The sequence below is a fragment of the Drosophila suzukii genome, chromosome Y, assembly GCF_043229965.1.
Source record: "Drosophila suzukii chromosome Y, CBGP_Dsuzu_IsoJpt1.0, whole genome shotgun sequence".
In the NCBI taxonomy this organism is placed as follows: Eukaryota; Metazoa; Arthropoda; class Insecta; order Diptera; family Drosophilidae; genus Drosophila; species Drosophila suzukii.
In genome coordinates this window covers 5458316-5482467 of record NC_092085.1, presented here as the reverse complement: position 1 = coordinate 5482467, position 24152 = coordinate 5458316, and the positions used below count along the sequence as shown (strand labels likewise).

The 24152-nt window shown below is 45.5% G+C and overlaps 1 protein-coding gene and 1 long non-coding RNA gene across 2 annotated transcripts; both read right to left on the bottom strand.

Annotated features, from left to right (window-relative positions):
• Positions 1 to 8033: 8033 nt before the first annotated feature.
• On the bottom strand, positions 8034 to 8591 carry LOC139353540 (uncharacterized). Its single transcript, XR_011604850.1, has 2 exons — positions 8387 to 8591; positions 8034 to 8327 (listed from the first exon to the last, which is right to left on the bottom strand). It is a non-coding gene; the product is annotated as an uncharacterized lncRNA (long non-coding RNA).
• Positions 8592 to 20347: 11756 nt separating this feature from the next.
• LOC139353707 (serine/arginine repetitive matrix protein 1-like) lies at positions 20348 to 21769 on the bottom strand. The gene has a single exon (XM_070998031.1). The coding sequence runs from the start codon at positions 21767 to 21769 to the stop codon at positions 20348 to 20350; it is 1422 nt and encodes a 473-aa protein (XP_070854132.1).
• Between the last annotated feature and the right edge of the window lie 2383 nt (positions 21770 to 24152).

The window sequence follows — 24152 nt, the reverse complement described above, 5'->3', positions numbered from 1 at the left end:
TCGTCTGGATTTCCGATTCGGGTTCCCGGAAGGATAAGACTCGCCATGAGGTGGGCTCCGATGATGAGATGATGAGCTGGAGTCCGTTGATGTGTTTCCAATTTTGAGGCGATAACGATTGGTTTGACAGAGTCGACATCTAGATTGAACGTTGGGTTTAGCGACGTTTGGATGCAGCATCTTGATTATTGTCTGCCACCCCAGAGCGGCGCTCAAGCATCAATAACTGCCCTCATCGATCAGGGGTCGGAAGCTACAATAACCTCAGAGCATACCGTCCAAGCTCTCCAACTTCCACGATGCAAAATCCGCGCTTCGATCGCCGGCCTCGGCCAAACTACTGGTCAACGGTGCAACTTTACGGCAATAAAGTTGCACAGAGCGCCGCTCTGGGGTGGCCGACAATAATCCGTGCGGTAGTTAAGAGGATATTCTGGAGGTTATCATTGGAGGTTTGGATTAGCAAGGGGGCTAACTGGTGAGGTGTCAGTGTTCATAATCGAAGCGATATGTGGTTGACTGGATGATACGGTCGGCGAGTAAGGTTGGTATGCTTGAGTGATGCTTGGCGCGGCTGCTGGATGAAGTAGAGAATGGTGGCGTTGTCCACAGTGGTAGCAATTCTTTACACTTGAACAGCGGGCAAGCATGTGAGATTTGCTCAGGCAGTTGAGGCATAGGTTTGACTTACTCACGACCTCATTACGTTGGTAGCAATCCGAGCTTAGGAATCGCGGACATCGACAAAGGATATGTTTACCGTTGCAGTGTGGGCAACGAAGCACAGGAGGGCTTGGTTGCGCGTGGGTGTTATGAACAGAAATACGTTTTGTGGTGTGATGATCCAGATTTGTTGCTGCCAGAACAGTTTCTATTTTCAATGGCGTCCAGGGTGATTAACCGGTTGTTAAGAAACTGTACGAGGGAATGGGTTTGACTGCCGAGATGATGTTCCCAGGCGGAGTGCGTTTCTTTCGGTTTTTTGCACGGCGTTACTGGGAACTTTATTCGTTGGCCTTCAGCTACAAGGCAATAGGTTTCGATGTACAGATCCTCAAAACTGACGGTGATCTTCTTGGCGTGATAGTCCGTTTTGGAATATCCCTCGGTGCAGATATGTGAATATATTACATATGATTACTTGATGGGTGGTCTCAAAAGCCGAGATTATACTCTCGATTTGCTGCAGGCGCTTCATATAATAGCTTTCGGTTTTTCGAGACACGGAATCCTTCTTATAGTTCTGTTATAGGTGTGTTGGTATTAATGTCGGTGTGAGAGCACATGTTGGGGGCACAAACGGAGACGATCGCACACACACAGTGAACGGTGTTATGCTTTATAACTAACAATTGAAAGATCAAACTCAGATTTTTCAACTTCAAGGAAGAGTCCCCTCATGGGCCACCAGGTTATGGGTACTTGTATTTCATATTTAAGATATTTCCACCCTTCTTTAACTAATATCCTTTTATCCATCATGTAAACAGGTTTAGAATTGTGTTGCATGCTTCAACCCCTTGCCACACCCACCACTGTAACAGATTCGGCTTTTCATATGGCTGCCCCCAGCTACCTAAACTGTACATTTCATTTGGTTTTCCCTTTTCCTTTCTAAGCAATGTACACAATTTTTAAACTGGTTCTAACCTCCCTCTTTAATGACATCCTCTGCTTTATTTTCGTTATATTTCTGATCTTTTCCTAACAACAGGTTCTTAAACTCTAATCATTTTATGGGATTATTGAGCACCCCAAATCCCAGATATTAACTCATAACATGTAACTAGCAGAGTATAGTCAAAGATATCAGATTCTAAAAAGTCAAGATTTACCTGCAATTCAATTTACCATCTACAATCCCTGGAGAATAGTTTAGTATTTGCAGTTTAATTTTCTAATTAATGGATTTCACTGATTCCCGCTGTTGAATACCAATTTTTAACAAGATGTCTGCAAACTCCATACTATTCAGACACTGATTTACAACCTCATAGAACTGACTTTCAAGGTATCCGTAACGCACAATATTTATTTCCGTCTCTTTCATTCTAATCAATATTAAAAAATTTTTAAATCTGGTTTTGAAGTTCATTTTATTCTTTCAATTAAATTATAAAAAAATTGGTAAGCCAACAGAGATAATAATGTTTTTATGATAATATCCCATGAATAATACATAGTTCTTATTTGCATATTTTCAAAATTATTTATTTCAGAAAATTATTCATTAATCACATTCCAATAATTTTCATAATATACCTAAAATTTTTTTAGATTTATCAATACATCCAACTATTATCATTGATAATTATCAATTTCCAACTATTAATATTAAATGATATTGCATCATATCTATTTTTAAGATTAAATATTAAGGTAGGATCGTCCTCGCGAGACACAGCGCTGACCAATTCAAATTGGTCTGCCTCACCATTGAGTTTAGGACATTATACAATAAGTCTGATATAGAATCCCTTATGACAATATTGATCATGTATCCTTCCTCTCATTATATGCAATTAATAGTCAAATGAAAAAGGTGCACGTGAGAAAGGTGCACGTAGAGGAACAGTTCCGATCATGTTGATGTTCTCTAATTTTAAAACTAGTTTAGAAATCAAAAGAACACCAATAAAAAAATTCTCACAAGGTAATGATTCTCAGATGTGGAGTATTTTCAAACAGACATTCGTTCGCCCCAGAACGTTTAACTGGTACATTTTCTAAGATATCTCCTTTCCACAAACGGGTCATAAAAGGAATTCAAGAAAGAGCTACCCGAATATGCGCACCTGTCTATTACCAGAACGGAATAAAAAAGACAAATGCACTAGTCTGAAGGCGCACGCCCATCGACTAGATCATGGGCTTCACGCCAACGACCACACGGCTGACTGCTAGCTCTATTACGTCCCATAATAGGGGTTGAAATCACGCCACCTTCAACAACCCGGAAGTAGACGACATATCTTTTTTAACTCTTGGAAATAGATGCACTATGGTCAGTACAAAGAAGTGGCCCTACGACACCAAGCAATGCTTGTTACGCGCGGAGCCCTTCACCGTTTTGGGCGAGTAAACAAAATCGCGGACAAAGAAAAAGGCAATGTAACAATAGACAATTAAAAACACAGGTCAAAATAGGAATAGACAAAATACATAAAGTAAAACTAAATAGTTACTAGGGAGGATAGTATTTTAGATTTAAAGATAGGAAGTGAGTCGGTAGTAGATATAAGGTGATATAGTCTATTATAATGATTGCAAAGTACTCTAAACGGTTCATGCATTGCATAACTAGAGATACAGTGACTTAATACTAAAGGTATATAGTTTCTAGTGAATCTATTTGGCACATTAAAATGCAGGCTACCCAGTAACTCGGGACTCTCTACATCACCATGAATAAGATTTCTAATATACGTAATACCAAGCATAGTTCTACGGTTAGCTAACGATGGTAAGTTAATTAGAAGTAGTCTACTAGAGAAGGAAGGTAGTGTTAGGCTCGTATCCCAGTTAAGTCTCCGTAAGGCAAATATTAAGAAGTTTTTTTGCACAGACTCAATCCGGTCTATATGCACCCCATACTGGGGATTCCAAACAGGAGCCCAGTACTCAAGAATTGTTCGGATTAATGAAAAAAACAAGGTCTTTGTGACATAGGGATCATCGAGTTCCTTCGACCACCTTTTGATAAATGCATTTACCATTGTACTAATGTGACCAGAAAATTTAAGTTTATGATCCATATAGACTCCAAGGTCGTCAGCATGCGTTATCCTATCTAACGCACAAACACTCAAAGTATAAGTTGAGTAGTGGGGGCTGACACAAAAAAAGGTCTTTAGTTTACACATAGAACCATTTAAACTCAATTCATTATCCATGCACCATGTTTGAAATGCATTTAGATCCGATTGTAAGGCTAAACTTTGTGCGGGGTCATTATATTGCAGGCACAACTTAACGTCGTCTGCGTACATAAGTACATAAGACTTTGACCCTTTGAGTCCTGTCATTCAAATAACTTAAGATCCACATAAGAAAATCACCTGGAAACCCTAAAAGGTCAAATTTCCGGACGAGAATGGGGTGATTTACAGAATCAAACGCCTTACTAAAATCGGTGTAGACCACATCAGTCTTCTTTCTATATTCTCTCTAAAACCACTTATAACAAATGAAGTAAACTCCAAAAGGTGTGTTGTCGTTGACCTACGTTTTATAAATCCGTGTTGATAAGAGGAAAAAAGGGAGCTACAACTGTGTTGTAAGTGGGGAGTAATAATGTTCTCAAAGAGCTTCGGAATAGCTGACAGCTTTGAAATACCTTTGTAATTGCATGCGTCCAATTTACTCCCTTTTTTATGAAGCGGGATAACAAACGACTCCTTTCATTTAGGAATGTCATATGGGTAAGACTGAATTGGAGGACTTGATGTTGAATAGGTGGTTTGAAAAAACTGTGCAAAAAGATCGGCTATGGCCTGATCAGTGTTAGCAGCCGAATTTTCAAATTTAAGTGGTGATTCGGAATTCGGTCTCTGTTGTACACGGACGCGTTTTATATTTGCTCCTACATTTTCATTACATTTTACAACATTTTCAACTCGGTTAAGGCCGCCGTTTGCATGCAAATTAGTTATTTGTGTTAAAACCATTATCTTTATTATTATATTGGATAATAGTTAAAGACGCGGGTGCTTTCTGCATTGTGGTTGTTTCTTATTTACATTGTTGTTTTGGCGCTCTCTCGCACCGCTCGCTCTGCTACATTCTCCCAACTTCAGTCACCGGCTCTCATTTTCGAGTTAACGGGTCTTTGCTGAATTGGTCTTACCGCTCTCTTTTCTTATCTTTCCTCTGCGTTTTGCACAGCCACACAGCTGTTGGTTGGCACTTATCTAAAGCTTCCTACTTTTTCTACATTCTACATTTAACTGACCTCAACTTGTGAACAATGTCTGCCTGCTGTGTTGTTGGTTGCCAATTTGTTGGTAAAATCACTTCTCGGCAGCCAATTGTTAGTTGCTGGTTATGTGAGAACATTGCGCACGCAAAATGTGCAGACTTTGGGCATAGTGCTGCCCAAATTGCTGATCGCACTAGATCTAATGCTAACCTGGACTGGACGTGCTCTACATGCCTATATATCAAAATCGGTATAAGAGCATTTATTAGGCAAACGGAGCTGGAGTTCCAGGCACTACGTGCTGGATTTACGGACTTATTAAGTCGATTTAATGTCTGCGACTCCAACTTTAAAGGTCGGATTCTTCTAAGTCAATCTTCATTAAATATAAATCGTAGTCCTACACTGCCCAATGTCTCTTTACATGTTCCAGATCTCTCGACCAACCTCTCTCTTCCCAGCCCCACTGCAGGCTATGTGTCGTGCGACAAGGATGACGCCACGGGGCAATTGCTGCCAGATTCGGGGACTGTAGTTTCGCCTGAGTCATTAAGGCCTACTAACCGTTCACCGGCTGTTGCCACTTCCGGGGCTCTGCCGCACCTTGAACTGCCTATAGCTAATACCCTTGCACCTCCTCCTGTCCCACTTACTAGCATGATCCCTAGGAAAAACACGCATAGCCCTGCTCTCTCTTCTTCGGTACCACTCACTGTCATAGTACCTAGAAAATCTATTTTTGTGTCTAGGATGAATGCAGCAATAACAGTAAATAACGTTATGCATCATATTGTCACAAACCTCTCCCTTCCCAATCAAAAGGGTATTGACATCACCAAATTTAATTTTAAACAGATAAGAGATTATTCTTCATTTAAAATACTAGTTCCGGATGGGCTGTTCTCTAAACTTCTTTGCCCCAATTTTTGGCCTGCTGGTATAATTGTCCACAAGTATATAAAAAACAAGGGAGAACGCTATAGTCGAGTACCTCGACTATCAGATACCCGTTACTCAGCTAAATGGAGATATGCAAGCAGCAAAGCGAGATTAAAATGCGCCACCTACCGGCGGTATACAGATTTAAACGTTATGGGCGTTAGAGTGGGCGTGGCAAATTTTTTTTGGATCAATCGATAGGTATTGACGAGACCAATACATTTCAATTAAAAGTTTTGATCTAGCATGAAAATTGTGGGCGTCACAGGGTTTTGCGGTTTGTGGGCGTTAAAGTGGGCGTGGCAAACTTTTTTTTGGGTCAATCGATAGGTATTGATGAGAGCATTACATTTCAGTTAAAATTTTCTATCTAGCATCAAAACTGTAGGAGCCACAGTTTTGGGCGGTTTTTGGGCGTTAGAGTGGGCGTGGCAGTCTACTGAAACAAACTTGCGCTGCGTAGGAAGCTCAGGAATCTGCACGCCAAATCTCAATAGCCTAGCTCCCATAGTTTCCGAGATCTCAGCGTTCATCCGGACAGACGGACAGACGGACAGACGGACATGGCTAGATCGACTCGGCTAGTGATCCTGATCAAGAATATATATACTTTATGGGATCGGAAACGCTTCCTTCTGCCTGTTACATACTTTCCGACGAATCTAGTATACCCTTTTACTCTACGAGTAACGGGTATAAAAATAGACTTCTTTGTCGGCGCCCAGCTCTGATATAAATTCAAAAAACTAAATTTCCTAGTTCACTATCAGAATGTTCGGGGGCTTCTTAGTAAACTCTCTACGCTTTATATAAATAGTTCAATTTTTGAGGCCAATGTTATTGTACTCACTGAGACCCTATCTTGCTCTTCCCTTAACATTGATATTTAATCTGTCCCTACGTCAATGTAGATTTCAATCCATATGGAAGGAATCCTTTATTATCCCATTGTTTAAAAAAGGGATCAAGTCCGATATCTCAAACTATCGCGGTATTGCTAAACTCAGTTCTGTTCCTAAACTTTTTGAAAAAATTATTACCTGTCAGTTGCAGCATCATTGCAGGTCTATTATTTCACCTTGTCAGCATGGCTTCACTAGATGTCGCTCTATTTCTACAAACCTACTTGAATTTACGTCTTTAATTACTAGAGGTCTTCTGACACATCATCAAACTGATGTGATTAATACCGATTTCTCTAAAGCTTTTGATTCAGTGAACCATAGGATTCTTATTTATAAATTGTCCCTTTTAGGTTTTCCACCCAACCTACTAGAGTGGATACTTTCCTACCATTCTAATAGAACTCAAATGGTCTGTTTTAATAATAAAATTTCCAAAATAATTAATGTTACTTCTGGAGTGCCACAGGGTAGCCACCTAAGACCTTTACTTTTTGGCTTAATGACACCAGTTTACAAAAAAAATTTGATGAAATACGCCTTTCAGGAAACCTTTGTTTTCCGGTAAGATACATCTCCCTGATTAAAAAAAGGGCACTTAAAATTTTTTCTATGGTACCAATTTTTTTTTAAGTGTAAAAAACGTTTTTCGCACTTTTTTATTTTCTAACTCGAGTTGTGATTACCCGAATTCGGTCGTCAGGGCCTCATTTTACAGGTAATAGAATGCCCTTTAACTTTCTTATACACATCATTGAGTTCCTTTCATTAGTTTAAAAGCTACACTTCGTCAAAGTTGAAAAATTTGGAAAAAATGCAAAAACGCTGGCATAAATTGCTTCTTTAAAAATACACGCCTAAAAACCGAAATTAGTTTTATGTTGTTTTCTTAAAGGCTGAACCTTAACGGAGAATATGCGCCATTGATCACGACAATCCGTTGCTAAATCGATTTTTTACAGATATTTAAACGTATATACCCAAGTTCAGTACTCGGGAGCAGCGGCCGTTAAACATTATTTTAAATTTTCAGTGTTGGGGAACGTAAAATTTTTGTGCAAGTAGTTATGCATAACGTCAGATTCCTTTCTATCAGTGCTGGGCAAGCTAAAAAGTATGCGATTGCAGTTACGAGGAAATCATTTGCATATATGTATTTTTTTTTTAATTTTGTTCTTACGGCTCCGCAATTTACAGAACGAGTAGAGTACATTATTTGTTTTGGGAAGATTTAAGCGTAACTTTTTTGGATGTAATGGTAGTGAAAGAACCAGTTTTATTTACACATAGACAACGATTGTTTTATTAAATGCAATATTAAACAAAACCTTTAAAATAGTTTTGGTTTCTAATTTGCTTTTTGTAAAAGCTATTGTCCGTTTCCCGAATAAGGAACCAAATATAGTCCCCCATCATAGCGGCATCCCAAAAGCCATGATATCGGCGCTCAATTTCCTTCATTTGCTGATGGAACCGCTCCCCATGCTCATCACTTACAGCTCCCAAATTCTCCGGAAAAAAGTCCAAGTGAGAGTCGAGAAAATGAATTTTTAGCGACATATGCACTCCTGTCAAAAACAAACAAAGACATAATAAACATTACTTTTAAGAGCATATAATAGCTTACCCATAGCCTTATAGTTTTTGAGCAGGTCCCTTACAATACTTTTGTAATTTCCCGCTTTGTTATTTCCGAGAAAGTTTTCTACCACCAGTTTAAAAGATTTCCACGCTGCCGCTTCTTTAGAAGATAACAGCGTTATGAATTTATTGTCCTTTAATAGTTTTTTAATTTCAGGACCTGCAAAAACGCCCTCTTTAATTTTAGCGTAGGACAGTGCTGGGAAAAGGCTTATTAAATATGTAAATGCGGTGCTTTCTTTGTTAAGGGCTTGGACAAAGTTCTTGACCAGGCCCAATTTTATATGGAGCGGTGGGAGAATTATATTTTCCTTTTTTACGATTGGGTTATATTTATACCCGTTACTCGTAGAGTAAAAGGGTATACTAGATTCGTCGGAAAGTATGTAACAGGCAGAAGGAAGCGTTTCCGACCCCATAAAGTATATATATTCTTGATCAGGATCACTAGCCGAGTCGATCTAGCCATGTCCGTCTGTCCGTCTGTCCGTCTGTCCGTCTGTCCGTCTGTCCGTCTGTCCGTCTGTCCGTCTGTCCGTCTGTCCGTCTGTCTGTCCGGATGAACGCTGAGATCTCGGAAACTATGAGAGCTAGGCTATTGAGATTTGGCGTACAGATTCCTGAGCTTCTTACGCAGCGCAAGTTTGTTTCAGTAGACTGCCACGCCCACTCTAACGCCCACAAACCGCCCAAAACTGTAACTCCTACAGTTTTGATGCTAGATAGAAAATTTTAACTGAAATGTATTGTTCTCAACAATACCTATCGATTGACCTAAAAAAAAGTTTGCCACGCCCACTAAAACGCCCACAAACCGCGAAAACCTGTGACGCCCACAAATTGCATGCTAGATAAGAAATTTTAACTGAAATGTATTGGTGTCGTCAATACCTATCGATTGATCCAAAAATAAATTTTCCACGCCCACTCTAACGCCCATAACGCTTAAATCTGTCTACCGCCGGTAGGTGGCGCATTTTAATCTCGCTTTGCTGCTTGCATATCTCCATTTCCCTTTGAGTAACGGGTATCTGATAGTCGAGGTACTCGACTATAGCGTTCTTCCTTGTTTATATTGTTTTTGCCAATCACAGCACGTTTTCTTGCTTCCCACTTTTTTTTTACATAGTGCTGTGAGTCAGCTCGACTGTCCCAAAGACAAAGGAAACAACAGTTTTTGGTATAACCTCCTTGCAACCCACAGAGCATTCCAACAACCTTTAGGTCCGCACATATCTTCCATTGAAATTCATTATATTTTATTAATTTCAGCAGTGCTTCCATTGTCTCATATGACTCCTTTGTGTTTACTGCATGGGCGATCGGTAGAGATGGTTTCTCATTTCCGTTATGCAACAGGACAACCTTTAAACTCTCCTTGCTGCCGTCAATGAACAACCTCCACTCCATCGGTTTGTGGTCTACATTAAGCTCGTTAAACAAAGCGCCAATATTATTACAAAAACAAATACTGTCCTGCTTGGTAAAGAACTTCGAAAATTTTTCGTGGCGACTTCTGTAAATTGCCGTTTTAACATTTGGATTTAAAAAGCCATGCTGCTTCATTCGAGAAGCCAGAATTTCCGACTTTTCTTTGGTTAGCTCAAGATCTCTAATAAGATCATTAGGTTTTCCTTGTGATAGCTTTTCCAAATTTGGCAACGTTTCGGAATCAGTCGAATCGATGATTCTGAAATTTCATCCGTATTAACACAGGTTGAATTTTCAGGAATCGTAAAAGCTTTAGGAAAGGTCACTGAAGAGACTTTTGCATAATTCCAGTTGGTCAAACGACCCACACCAGATAACTTGCTTAGACAGAAGTAGCAATCATCTGTGTGATTCTGGGGCTGTCTCCAAATCATTGGCGTTGTGAAGGAAAAATTTAGATCTATAAGAAAATTATACTTTATTGAAGCCCGAATCTGCTAAATGATAATAGCACCTTTGGGTTTTAGACCATGTATGTAAATTTACGCGACACGAAACACACAACACATTTGGTGTCAAATTGGTATCGAATTTCGAGATATTCTCAGAAAAACATTCTTTATACAATTGTTGCTCTTTATTATTAAAAGGTCGAGTTACTGAACTTTTCTTAACGTATTCACCGCATACAAAACAAAATGTATTAGGATGATTTAAACAAATAAAACGTTTACTTTTATGCTCCATGACAAGCTTTTCGCCATATATGCAAATGATTTCCTCGTAACTGCAATCGCATACTTTTTAGCTTGCCCAGCACTGATAGAAAGAAATCTGACGTTATGCATAACTACTTGCACCAAAATTTTACGTTCCCCAACACTGAAAATTTAAAATAATGTTTAACGGCCGCTGCTCCCGAGTACTGAACTTGGGTATATACGTTTAAAAATCTGTAAAAAATCGATTTAGCAACGGATTGTCGTGATCAATGGCGCATATTCTCCGTTAAGGTTCAGCCTTTAAGAAAACAACATAAAACTAATTTCGGTTTTTAGGCGTGTATTTTTAAAGAATCAATTTATGCCAGCGTTTTTGCATTTTTTCCAAATTTTTCAACTTTGACGAAGTGTAGCTTTTAAACTAATGAAAGGAACTCAATGATGTGTATAAGAAAGTTAAAGGGCATTCTATTACCTGTAAAATGAGGCCCTGACGACCGAATTCTGGTAATCACAACTCGAGTTAGAAAATAAAAAAGTGCGAAAAACGTTTTTTACACTTAAAAAAAATTGGTACCATAGAAAAAATTTTAAGTGCCCTTTTTTTAATCAGGGAGATGTATCTTACCGGAAAACAAAGGTTTCCTGAAAGGCGTATTTCATCAAATTTTTTCTGTAAACTGGTGTGATTAATGATCTACCTTATGTCATAAAATCGTCAACTGTTTTAATGTATGCAGATGATGTCAAGCTATGTTTGTCCATGTGTTTACCTAATTCATATAATGACCTTCAATTAGATATTGATTGTTTGTATACGTGGTGCATGATTTACATGTTGAATTTGAACTATTCTAAATGTAACTTTATGACCTTTTATCGTTGTAATCCATCTCTGTATTCTTATTCTATCGGAAATAACGCCATTGAACGTATTTTTTCTGTTCAGGATCTTGGCGTTCTATTTGATCATAAACTTAGTTTTAAAGACCATATATCTACTATAACTAACAAAGCCAGAAGTCTCCTGGCGTTTATGAAGCGCTGGTCAAGAGAGTTTGATGATCCATACACAACAAAGCTTTTGTATGTTTCTCTTGTTCGTCCGTCAATGGAATATTGCTCGTTTATATGGTCACCTCAAGTTAGCTGTTACCAAAATATGTTAGAGTCCGTTCAAAAACAATTCCTTTTATTTGCTTTGAGAGGTCTAAACTGGGACACAGGTAGTCGATTGCCCTCTTATCATGCGAGGTTGCGCCTGCTGGACTTACCAACCCTGAACCATCGTATAAAGTGTCATGGAGTTATGTTTTTGCATAAATTAATTAATGGTGATGCCGACTCTCCCTTCCTTCTTAGATCCCTCAACTGGAATGTACCCTGTAGAACAGTTTGTCGTTTTCGTCCGTTGTCCCTGCCAATTTGTAGATCCAATTATGCCCTTCATGATCCTTTTCGGGTTCTTTGTGACGACTATAATGCACTGTGTCACGTCTTACTGTTTGATAGCCCCAATGCAACTAATTATGTTAAACTTATGTATTTTCTGTCTTCCAATAATTTGTAAATTTCTATGTTACTAGCCATTCTATGTGAGCATGTATTTTAAACTGTCTATTGTTATGTCTTCTTTTTCCATGTCCGCGATTTCGTTTTCTTGCCCAAAACGGTTTAGTAAATAGCAAGCTAGAAGGCTATTAATGAGTCCAAAGTCCGCTCTACGAAAGCAGGAGATGCGTTTAGCTAACTGTTCGTAACCAAGGTTACTCGACTGGGTCTAGCATGGTTACGAACACGGGTCAAACGCACACAGCCCCCAACACGACGGAGTTGCATGTTGTCAGCGAGCAGAACATACGACCAACGCAACTTATACGAAACAGCGACCAGGCGCACAGTAGCAGCACAATATAGTGCCGACGCTGCAAGTATGGGACAGGCGGTCAGTGGGTCAGCAGCAACAAGCAGCATACTGCTGACTAACCAGACGAACTAACCAGAAGCTAAGCTAGGCCAACACAAATGTAGGTGAAACCCCAACACGAGGCGTAACTTATCAGATATGTATGCACCCAAAACTTCCGGGTCATGATAGTATTTAAGCTCTGATCAACAGCTCAATAAAGTCAGTTACAAATCTAAACAGCCACAAGTCTTATTACTTCTAAAGACTCTTGTCAACTCACCCTAGTACAGTTCATCGATCGCCTGTGGTCCGGCACCATACTACTCTAGCTATCTATGTCGCGACGCGAATCGTCCTGTGCTCTCTAGTGTCCCCGTGCTAGCGACAGGTGTGTCAGTATCCTCCTTGTACCGCGGCGTGACCTCAACACACTGTTGATCCCTGGTTACACGAGCATTCGGTAACTCTCCTCACACAGTCCATATCGCCTGTGGTTCGGCACCGTGCTATCGCGATCCGACTGCAATAAACAGCATCCCCGTGCCAGCGACGAGCGTCCATACCCCTCCTCGTCCCGCGGAGTGACCCGACGTTGACTATCTAACTTAGGCAAGAACATTGGTGACCCCGACGTGATTCTTTACCAACAAAGGATCACACTTCAGCCTTCCACATAGGCAACAAATACGCAGGTTTGCACAGGTAAGACGTTCTCACACAATCACCTGTCAAGCCTATCTTAAGAAGCGTAGTCGACTAAGACTTACTGAATACCTGCTCTATGTCGACTTCATTCATCGAGCAGACAAACCAAACCTGAATCTATTTACACAATCGATTTTTAGACGACCAAAACGAGCTGCAAGGAAAAATACAACAGCTTATTAAGAATTATCCCAACCGACGCCTCAGAGAAGGCTATTATGCCGGTAGATTAGAACAACTTAGGGAGCTCTGGCAACAATTTTGTGACCTGGATGAAGAGGTCCATCCACCCATGGGAAGTGAATACTCCTCACGACTAATAGCACTTAAGGAGCTGGTCGAGAAATATCAAAAGGTCTTCCTGGACAACATACCGACAACAGGAAAGCAAGTAAAGGGAAGATCCACAATTGGCACGGTAATTCGTCAGTTGCAGAGAAGATGCAACGAATTGGAATCATCATTAACATGACCGTAACCCAGCCCTACAAAGACACCTGGATCTCCATTGGGCATTACTGAGGTAAGCCCACGATGAATTGGATAGCACACCTCGGGCCGCAGCTCGGGCAGAAGCAGAGCTAGCCCAAATCCACACGATATATGAGGAATACGAAATGAACCTGCACCGATAAAACGATGCGCCAATGAGCCTAAACTTGGCACTGCCGTCAATTAGCATTCTGGAATTCAATGGCGAGTATCTAGACTGGCCACGGTTCCATGACCTTTTTGTAGAGTTAGTACACAATAAACCATACTCGGCCAGACAAAAATTACATATTCTACAAAGCTCGCTTCGTGGTGAAGCGAGGAACGTCTTGACAGACGCAGCCTTCACACAGGGTGGCTATGACGACACTGGTTGCGTTTAAAGGCCAGGTACTATAACGGAAAGATACTAGTATTCGCCGCCATAGCAAAAATCGTTGACTATAAGCCTATAAATGGCTCTTCACGCCAACTCAGGGCCTTACATGACACGATCAAGAATTCAATGAGTACTTTAAAAAACCTGAAAATCTGCACAAAGAGCTGGGATCAAATTATAGGGTTCTTAGCCGCTCTCGAAGAGTCAGCGACAGAAGTCCCGTTTCTGGAAAGTGTTTTAGCCTTTTTAGAACGGCGATCCGGCATGTTGGAAACATTGGATGCCCAACCCAAAACATTGGTATCACGATATAACATTTGTAAAATTTGGAATATAGGCTCACACCGGCCATTATCCTGCAACATGTTTCGAAGAATGAATCCGGACATCCGTCGGCAGGCAATGACAAAGATTGCAGGCTGTGCCAATTGTCTGTCAAACTACCATAAGACAAACAGTTGCCCGTCGCCAATGACCTGTCGTTTTTGCAGTCAACGGCATCATTCCACGTTGCACAAACATCCAGAATCCACGGCGCCGGATGTTGCCATTGCTACCCGAGATCAACCATTGCAAGCGATGAATGGTTCAGGTCCAAATCAGCAAACCCCAATGATCAACAAGGTGTCTGCGTTGGCCCCCGGCCAACAGCCAAACACGTACGTATTACTCGCCACAGTCATTGTGGCAATACAAGGACAAACCGCAAAGCGAGAAATTGTCGCGCAGTCATCGACCTTGGCTCTCAGCTAAATCTCGTGTCCAGAAGGATGGCAGATTAACTTGCTCATCACAAGGTATCCTAGGAATGGGACAATCGGCGCAGGGATCTTCGTCATAGGCACGTGTGCTGTTGTCATCGTTAAGTTCGAACTTTCAAAAGGAGATTGTTGTGTTTATCTTACCAAAACTGACGAAAAACCAACCGTCGGAATGCATAGATGAAGAACTTAGTATTCCGAGCATAGATTTGCTTCTGGGAGCCGAGGTGTATTCTCGATTGATAAGACCCGGACTTATCGAGTTGGGGGATGATAAGCCAACTCTACAAGAAACCGCTCTTGGGTAGATTGTGTTCGGCGCAGTGAGGCGACGAGTACCAGCAGCCATGGCAGGAAATGTCATGACAATAACACGGGAGGATCCATTACCAGCCCTGGAAAAATTTTGGAAGCCCACAGTCCAAGAGAGGCTTTGTGAAGAACATTTTTTATCAAACGTCTAATTCTGCCCGGATCAACGACTAATGGTAAGACTGCCGTTCGCAGAAAATCCAAGGGAACTAGGAAAAACATTAGCTTTGGCTCAACGGAAATTTTCCAGCCTAGAACGTCGTTTAGAACGGGATCCAGCAGTGCTAGAAGGATACGTGAGTTTTATGGATGAGTATGAACGTTTGAATCACATGACGGAGGTACAGCTTTCCAGTGTACCAAGGAATCATTACTTCATTCCTCACCATTGCGTCCTAAAACCAGACAGCTCCAACACAAAACTAAGAGTGGTCTTTGACGCTTCGGCACCTAGCTCAACAGGAAAGAGCCTTAACAACATCCTAAGGGTCGGGCCGAGAGTTCAGAGTGATTTACTATCAATTTTGTTACGGTTCCGGACTCACAGGTTCGTGTTCACAGCAGACGTAGAAAAAATGTACCGACAAATCTGTGTTCATCCTCAAGACAAGGACTATAAACTCATAGTATGGCGACGAAACCCACTAGAAAAAATGCGTTACTTTCATTTAAATACGGTGACCTACGGGACTTCTCGGATGCAACAATAAAAACACTAGGGATAGTGTGGAATCCTAAGGAAGATAAACTCCAAGGACGCGCGACGCCATACGAACAAGGGACGGTCACAAAACGAGTTGTGTGCTCTAAATTAGCCAAAATATTTGATCCACTAGGGTTACTATGCCCCATAACGACAGCAGCAAAAATATTTATGCAGCAACTATGGCAAAAATCGTTAGGCTGGGATACTGAGTTGGACAACCCATTGGCAGGCGTTTCGAAATGGTAGTCAGGTATTGGCTACCATTGAGCTCGCCAGGCATCCGCTTCCACAGGCAAACCCAGCAGCCATTCAACTGCATATATTTTCTGATGCGTCAGAAGTCGCTTATGGGACAGCTGCTAATCTTCGTACGATCACATCCGCCGGTCCAATAGTAAGTAAGCTGCTATGCGCAAAATCACGAGTGGCACCCCTAGCAAAACAAACATTATCTAGACTAGAATTATGTGCAGCGGTGCTAGGAGCTGAGCTAGCAGAATGAATCAAAAAGGATCTACGGATAAGGATAGATGAAGTCCAATATTGGAGGAACTCTACAATAGTGTTAGCATGGACAAACGCAACAGCATCATCATTTCATACGTTCGTGGCAAACCGAATTGCTCGGATTCGTGAACTATCAAATACGGAGCAATTGGTGCATGTAGCATCAGAAGACAACCCAGCAGACCTTCAGTCAAGAGGATGTTCAGCAACATTGCTTAAACAAAAGGAGTTGTGGTTTAATGGTCCGCCATTTCTGACAACGAACCAAGAAGTCTGGAAACAACAGACCAAGCATATGCTGAACACGAAGGACCCAAAACAACGGACTAAAACAAAATCGATGATTGGACCACGGAGATCAGTCACCACGGGTCACTTGACACGCTGGTAGGAATAATAGCATGGATGTTGCGTTTTGGAAACAATTGTCGAGCAGCAATCAGAGAGAAACAGGACCAATAACTCCGGAAGAATGAGCAAAAGCATTAAAACGAATAGTGCGACAGATACAAGGAATAGCATTCCAGCCCACTATAACTCAGTTGCAGGAGAACGGTTGTGTGGCAGTATCAGATCCTTATCGGTCATTAGACCCATCATTCGATGAAAAACATCCTATGTTGCTGCCAGCAGGTCATGAAGTAACACAGCTCATATTTGAGAACAAGCATCGGCAGCTTATGCATCGGCAGGCACTGTTGGCAAACACGCGACAACAATTTTGGACGATCAAGGGAAAACAACTCGCATCGACGACAGTACGACGCTGCATCCCCTGTTGCCGAGCTCGGCCAAGGTCAGATCATGAGTCCGCTACCAACCGATCAGGTTCAAATTGCAAGACCGTTTAATATTAGTGGGGTGGATTACTGCGGACCATTTTTTGTGCATTACAAAATTCAAGGAAAGAAACCCCATAAGGTCTATTTAGCCATTTTTTGTTGTTTCACCACCAAGGCAGTACATTTAGAAGTGGTGTCGGATCTAACCACTCAAGCGTTCTTGCCAACACTTAAAAGATTTAATGGAAGGAGAGAAGTCGCAAGGAGCATCTATTGTGACAACGCCACGAATTTTGTCGGAGCGAAGAACGAGTTAAAAACCACGATATACTCGGATAAGGCTCGAGAGACAATTACTAAAACATGCTCGCAGTTAGGAACAGAGTTCCATTTTATTCCACCACGGGCACCTCATTTCGGAGGACTGTGGGAGGCGGCAGTGAAATCAGCAAAACATTTGTTGCTCCGCACGGTGTCAACGGCAGATTTGACATATGAAGAATTAGAAACAGTGATTATCGACATAGAGGCATGTAACGAACTGATTTTGTATGTCTGCTCGCTACGAGATTCGTGCGGCTAGCTCAGAAGATTGTGTGTTCGTCCCACCAAATTTATATGACGTGATTGCCCGTAGATCAGTGAGAAAACAAAGTGTTCAAATGGTAACAGTGGGATTTATTCTCGTGGTATTGGTACAGCGGGTGTGTGGCTATGCTGGTTTCTGTGTCTCCTTGTTCTGGTTCCGCCGGCTGCTGGTGCTCCTCCTTCTGGCTTCTCGACGCGTTGACTCCTCCTCCTCTGGATCCTGGGTCTCGGGACGCTCGTGGTGGCCGCCTCTGCTTGCTTGCCGACGCGTTGCCTCGGGGTCGCTTGTCGCGCCTTAGACCCGCAGAGAATTCGGCCTTGTGGGCTTAGGGAAGCGTCACCGTTCTCAGACTAGGGTGAACAAGCCTTGCTCTCCAGGCTGACGCCTTTCGAGGCAATACTGTCCCTTGCTCTGTCCCGGACGGTCCCGCTAGGTTCTTGCTCAGTTCGCGCTGACAGTCAAGACTGCCTAGCGGTTCACTTCGCTTTACGCCTAGCGCAGACGAACGTTCCACCCGGCTTCACCCTAATGCGTGACGTCCGCGACGCTCCTGCGCTCCCCAATGAGCTCCGCGCGGCGATGGTAACGTGGCTGCCGGAAATGTCTGCTGGCGTCGCTGTCGATGTCCTCTGCGCTGTCTTCTGGCCAGTATCTCGTTGTTCTGGCGCTCGGGGAGCTGGGCGGTCGCTGCTCGGGAACTTCGCCGGTAATCGCAGGGCTCTCCAGGCTGACGCCTTTCGAAACCACAAATCGATCTACCGCTCGTCCGTCACGCCAGGTCCTGCTTGGTCGGGCAAGGTACGCTGGGTCGCAGACAACTTTCCTCCCCAAGCTGACGGCTCTTCGTCGTAGGACTCTTTTGCTTGTCTCTGACAGACCCGCCGGGCGACTCGCCAGGGTGTGGTCGTGACAAAGTTAGAAAACAAACGCCTTGACTTAGCCGCGTGATGCCTTTCAGAACTCAGCCACCTGTGTCTCAATTCGGAGATTCCTGATGTCCTAATCCCGAACGTCTCGACGTGGCGATCTTGCTCCTTCTATGCTTCCCACGGCGCTGCTTCCGACGACTCGCTTGGTTGTAGCTCCCTCGTAGATTACTTGCTTGACTGATTGCTCACTTGGTACTTTGACTGATCTTGAAGGCTTGACTCCTCTTGATCGACTGATCCAGCTGCCAGCGCTCTGCGGCCTTATATAGGGCCTCCAAGCACCGTTATTTCCCTTTTGCGCACGGCCCGCTGGATCTCTCCACTTTGGGTCCAAAGTCCGTGCCTCCTGGATGACCCACTTGTCCTTTATGTACCGCTTCCAATAGATGTTCCGCCCACTGCTGCCGTTCCGCTGATTCCCGTGCCGCTTGTGGCACGCCTGTGTGCCGCTCCACTGCCGAGATGTGGCACTTCCTCTCCCGGTCCAAAGTTCACGGGAGAGTCCAAAGTCCAGTGGAGTTCCGTTATCCTCTTCTGCATACGGCACTCTTGCTCTGCCCGCGAAGTCTCCATTCTCTCTCGATCTTCATCCTTGGTCTCCAATCTCTCTCGCTCTCCTTCATTGGTCTCCAAACTCTCTCGCTCTCCATCCTTGGTCTCCAATCTTTCTCGCTCTCCTTCATTGGTCTCCAAACTCTCTCGCTCTCCTTCGTTGGTCTCCAAACTCTCTCGATCTCCACCCTTGGTCTCCAAACTCTCTCGTTCTCCCCGCCGCGCCGTTACTACGCGAATTCGCCGCGTATCTGGTAAGCGGCCGGCCATCTGCTGCTGCTTCTATTTGTGGGGAGTTATTCAACTCCTCACATTCCCCCCTTACTTCGGGAAACATTTAAGACTGGTTCCTACTCTCCGGCGTTTCCTTGCTTATCCTAGCCTTTGAGTCCTTGTGATTCCCGCGGCGCTCCCTCGCTGCTCCCTCGATGCTCCCTCGACGCTCTTAACTCCCTTGAGTTTCTACAGCGGGGCCATCCTCCTCGTAGCAACTTTAAGTCTCCCGCGCCGATATTTCCTGTGTTCCCACTGGGACATCGATACTCCTAGGCTATCGATCCCCAGCTCGCTGCTCATTGCTGCGTCTTACTCCTTTCCGTGTTTCCTCCGCCTGGTCACACCATTCGTGCGTGATCGATATTTATTCGCATATCGATACCGACGGTGCGGCGTTGCCACCTGCTCGTTTGCGATATTTCCACCTTGGCCGATATTTCCATTGTCGTGTGCCCATCGATCGCACTATCGTCCAGTGCCAATCGATCGCCTATCGAGGCGCCCCCTTCCCTGGCTCGTGGTGATTTTGCAATTTTTCATGGGTAAGTTCCTTTTACATTTCCTCTACTCCTTCTCATCTTATCCTTCTCTCTCCTTTCGTCCTCTCTCGCCCTTCACTCGTCCTCTATCGGCTGCATCGGACTCCATTTTGGCAGCTCTCGAGAGCGGGTGCGGAGAGGACTTCGCATTCACTTTGCAACCGGGACAGCAGGTAAGTAATTGGCGTTCATTTCTTCTTCCTGGACTAAGACCATTCGACTTACAGGTTGCTGGAGTGGCCCATGCATGCCCCGTTCTTCTTCCAGCCACCCCAATCAAACTCTGGGCCCCGTACCCCTTCTCTTGTTGTTTTGGAAAACCCTTGTGTTGTTTTGTGATTTTTTTTTTTTTTTATTTATTGTGCGAAAACCCGGATGCCCGCGACTCCGAGCCTCACCCGGTATCTCCTCCCGCCATCGCAGACCAGGACGCACCGCCTGCCGCCCTTCCGCCGTGCCGTCGCGACCGCGGGTGCTTCCTCAATGCCCGCCGGCCACTCGCTCCTGGCGACCTCGCGCCAACCGCCTTCCTCCGGCGCCGATACCTGCCGCATGAACTGCGGCCGCGGGCGCGTTGATCCGGGCGTCGAACTTTGTCGTTGGAGTGGAGGCCTTTGGGTGGCCGCTGGCTCGGGCCACACCCATGGTCCTTTCTCCGGTGACTCCGCCTCCCCCGTCGTTGCCGTCGTCGCCGGTGTTGGCGGGCCCGTGCTTGGTGTCGGCGGGACCCATGCATCCTGTCGGCTCCTCGTCCGGGGGTCTCGAGGGTTCACCTTCGGTGCCCCTTCCTCCCATATCCTGGGCACCTCCGTCGTCGGTCCTGTCGCGGGCCCCTCGGGCCACGTCCACGTCACCGTCTGCTGCCGCCACCGCATACCCTCGGCCTCGAACGCCCGTGTGCTGTGGCTCACGTGCGCGGCCGGCACCTCCGTCCGCACCACCGACGGCTCGTCCGCCCTTGCCTGGTGGACGTCCTCCTCCTCCGGTTGCGGCATCGGCTGCGCGGTCGACTCCTCGCTCGGTGTCTGCTCCTCAGGTCGTCGTGGCTCCGCGTATCGCGGCGTGGGTGGCCGGGCCGGCCTCCACGGCGGCGTGGCCAACGGTGCTCCATCGTCGCCGTCCGTGAGCCACTCCCCCTCGTAGCGGGGAGTGGGTGGCACCTCGGGTAACCACCGCGGAGGGGATGGCGCGCGTGGTTCGTCCTCGACCTCGTCCCTCGGGCTGCGTTCCTCGGCCGCGTATCTGGGGGTGAGTGGCACCACCCACGCGTCCTCCACCTGTGCCTCCCACAGCCGCCGCTCTTCTTCTTCCGCCTCTCGCAAGCGGGCATGCCACCGCGCCGCCGCCGCCTCGTGGTCCTGCCGCAGCCGCGCCTGTCTTCTCGCCTCCTCCTCCGTCGACCGTTGCTGCTCCTCGTCCGACGGCTCCCGGTCTCGGAACCGCTTCCGAGACTCCTCGGTGGCCCGACAGACCGCCTCCGAGTGGCTCCTCGGGAGTTCCTCTCCTCCGACGTCCGTCGTCCCGCGCGGTATGCGACCGCCCGCCGCCGCCTTCCGGAGTCGCCACTCTCTCTCCTCGACGGCGGGATCGCCGATCACCTCCACGTCGCTGTCGTCGCTCACCATGGGTTCCGGTGCGGAGTCCTCGCCTCGAGTCCGCTCCAGGGCCCGCCGCGGAGCTCGGGTAGGCCGGGTCTCCGACCATCCTTGCCCCGGGCGAGGTTCCTGGAGGGCCGCCATCCTCCTGCGTGTTTCGGCTCTGGTGACGCGTGTGCTCATGTTGATGTTCTGAATTTTAGTGCTCGACCGTCGCCAGGCTCCCCATACATGAAACCTCGGTTGCGCGCCTTCCTTTTGCCCGATACCGTTATGTCCTTTCTTTGGGCGCTCGCTCTCTTACGGTACAGCTCTCTTTGCTGTACCGTCTTCCCCCTTTCTTCGTAAACCACATGTTGTATTCTCTCAGATCACCGTGGCCCTCTGGATGCTGCGGTGCGTTGTACCTCCCGGTTCCGTAATTGACTTGATCACCTTTGGTGAGTATTCTTGGAAGTTGTCCTTGGGCCTACACCTTGCTTCGGGGCGTTCCTGGTTGGTATCCTTGGTGTCCTTGGGTTATTATTGGGGTATCCTTGAGGTGTCCTTCGAGTCCTATTGGGGTATCCTTAGGTATCCTTGGGGATCGTTGGGCCATCCCTAGTGTATCCTTTGGGTGTCCTTTGGGTACACTTAGAGGTATTGTTGGGGCGTCCTTCGGGTATAGTTTGGGAACACTTAGGGTATCCTTCGGGTATAGTTTGGGCACACTTAGGGTATCCTTCGGGTGTCCTTTGGGTATCCTTTAGAGGTGTTGTTGGGGTGTTCTTTGGGTATATTTCGGTCGCACTTAGGGTATCCTTCGGGGTCCTTTGGGTACGTGATGTGCTTTCGCTACTGTTTTGTCGACCTTGACCGTTTCCTTCCCGCTTGGCCTAAACCCGGATGACTCTGGCAACTGCCCGACGCTGAATCCTGATGCCTTGTGGTTGGATCCCCATCCATCCTTATCCACGTCCTTCTGACCTATCCTTGTAATTGTCCTTTCTGCGTGGCGTGTGGATGACTCTCGCTTAAGCCTGACGCTGAATCCTGATGCCTCGCGGTTGGATCCCCATCCATCCTTATCCACGTCCTTGTGACCTATCCTTGCAATTGTCCTTTCTGCGTGGCGTGTGGATGACTCTCGCTTAGGCCTGACGCTGAATCCTGATGCCTCGCGGTTGGATCCTCATTCATCCTTATCCACGTCCTTGTGACCTATCCTTGTAATTGTCCTTTCTGCGTGGCGTGTGGATGACTCTCGCTTAGGCCTGACGCTGAATCCTGATGCCTCGCGGTTGGATCCTCATTCATCCTTATCCATGTCCTTGTGACCTATCCTTGTAATTGTCCTTTCTGCGTGGCGTGTGGATGACTCTCGCTTAGGCCTGACGCTGAATCCTGATGCCTCGCGGTTGGATCCTCATTTATCCTTATCCATGTCCTTGTGACCTATCCTTGTAATTGTCCTTTCTGCGTGGCGTGTGGATGACTCTCGCTTAGGCCTGGCGCTGAATCCTGATGCCTTGTAGACTGGATCAACGTGAACTCCTTATCCATGTCCTTGCGACCTATCCTTATGGTTGATCTTTCTGCGTGGCTTGTGGATGACTCTCGCTTAGGCCTGACGCATAATCCTGTAGCCTCGCAGTCTGGATCGACGTGAAATCCTTATCCATGTCCTTGCGACCTATCCTTATGGTTGATCTTTCTGCGTGGCTTGTGGATGACTCTCGCTTAGGCCTGACGCATAATCCTGTAGCCTCGCAGTCTGGATCAACGTGAAATCCTTCTCCATGTCCTTGTGCTACGCTGACTGTCCTTTCCGTGTGGCGTATTGGTGACTCTCGCTTCGGCCTGACGCCTAATCCTGTCGCCTCGTACCTGACGTTTCTGCCGTCTGCTCGTTTTGTTGTTGCTTGAGCTCGCCAACGTGAACTGTCCTTTCTTTTTTTGACTGTGTGTGGCGAATTTTGCAGATCACTGGAGAGACGAAATCTACCACCTGGTAAGGGCCATCGTACCTCGGGGCTAGTTTTGCGGCGAATCCTTCGGCCGCTTTGGACAGGTGATGTTCCTTGGCCCACACTATGTCGCCCACCGCTGGTGACCATTGCCTCCTTCTCAGATTGTAGTGTCTGGCTTGGTCCTGGGACGCCTTTTCCATATTTCGCCGCACGATCTCGAATACCTCTTTTAGTTTGTTGGCATTTTCCTCAGGGGTCTCCGTAGCTCGTCCCGTGCCTAGGGTTTCCTTATCATATAGGCTGCTGGGTAGACGTGGTTCCCTTCCCTGGGTAAGAAACGCCGGTGTATGGCCAGTGGATTCCGATGTGCTCGTGTTCACTGCTAGCATAATCTCCGGCCACTTCTCGTCCCAGTTTCTCTGGTCCTGCCCTGCGAACTGGGCAATCATGGTCTTGACCGTTCTGTTTGCTCGTTCGGTTGGATTCTCTTGTGGTGTGTATGGCGCGGTGAATTGTTGACTGATACCCATCTCAGCCAGGAAATTTTTAAATATGCGGCTTGCAAACTGTACTCCATTGTCCGTTATGACCACCTTCGGGACCCCGTACCTTGCGAT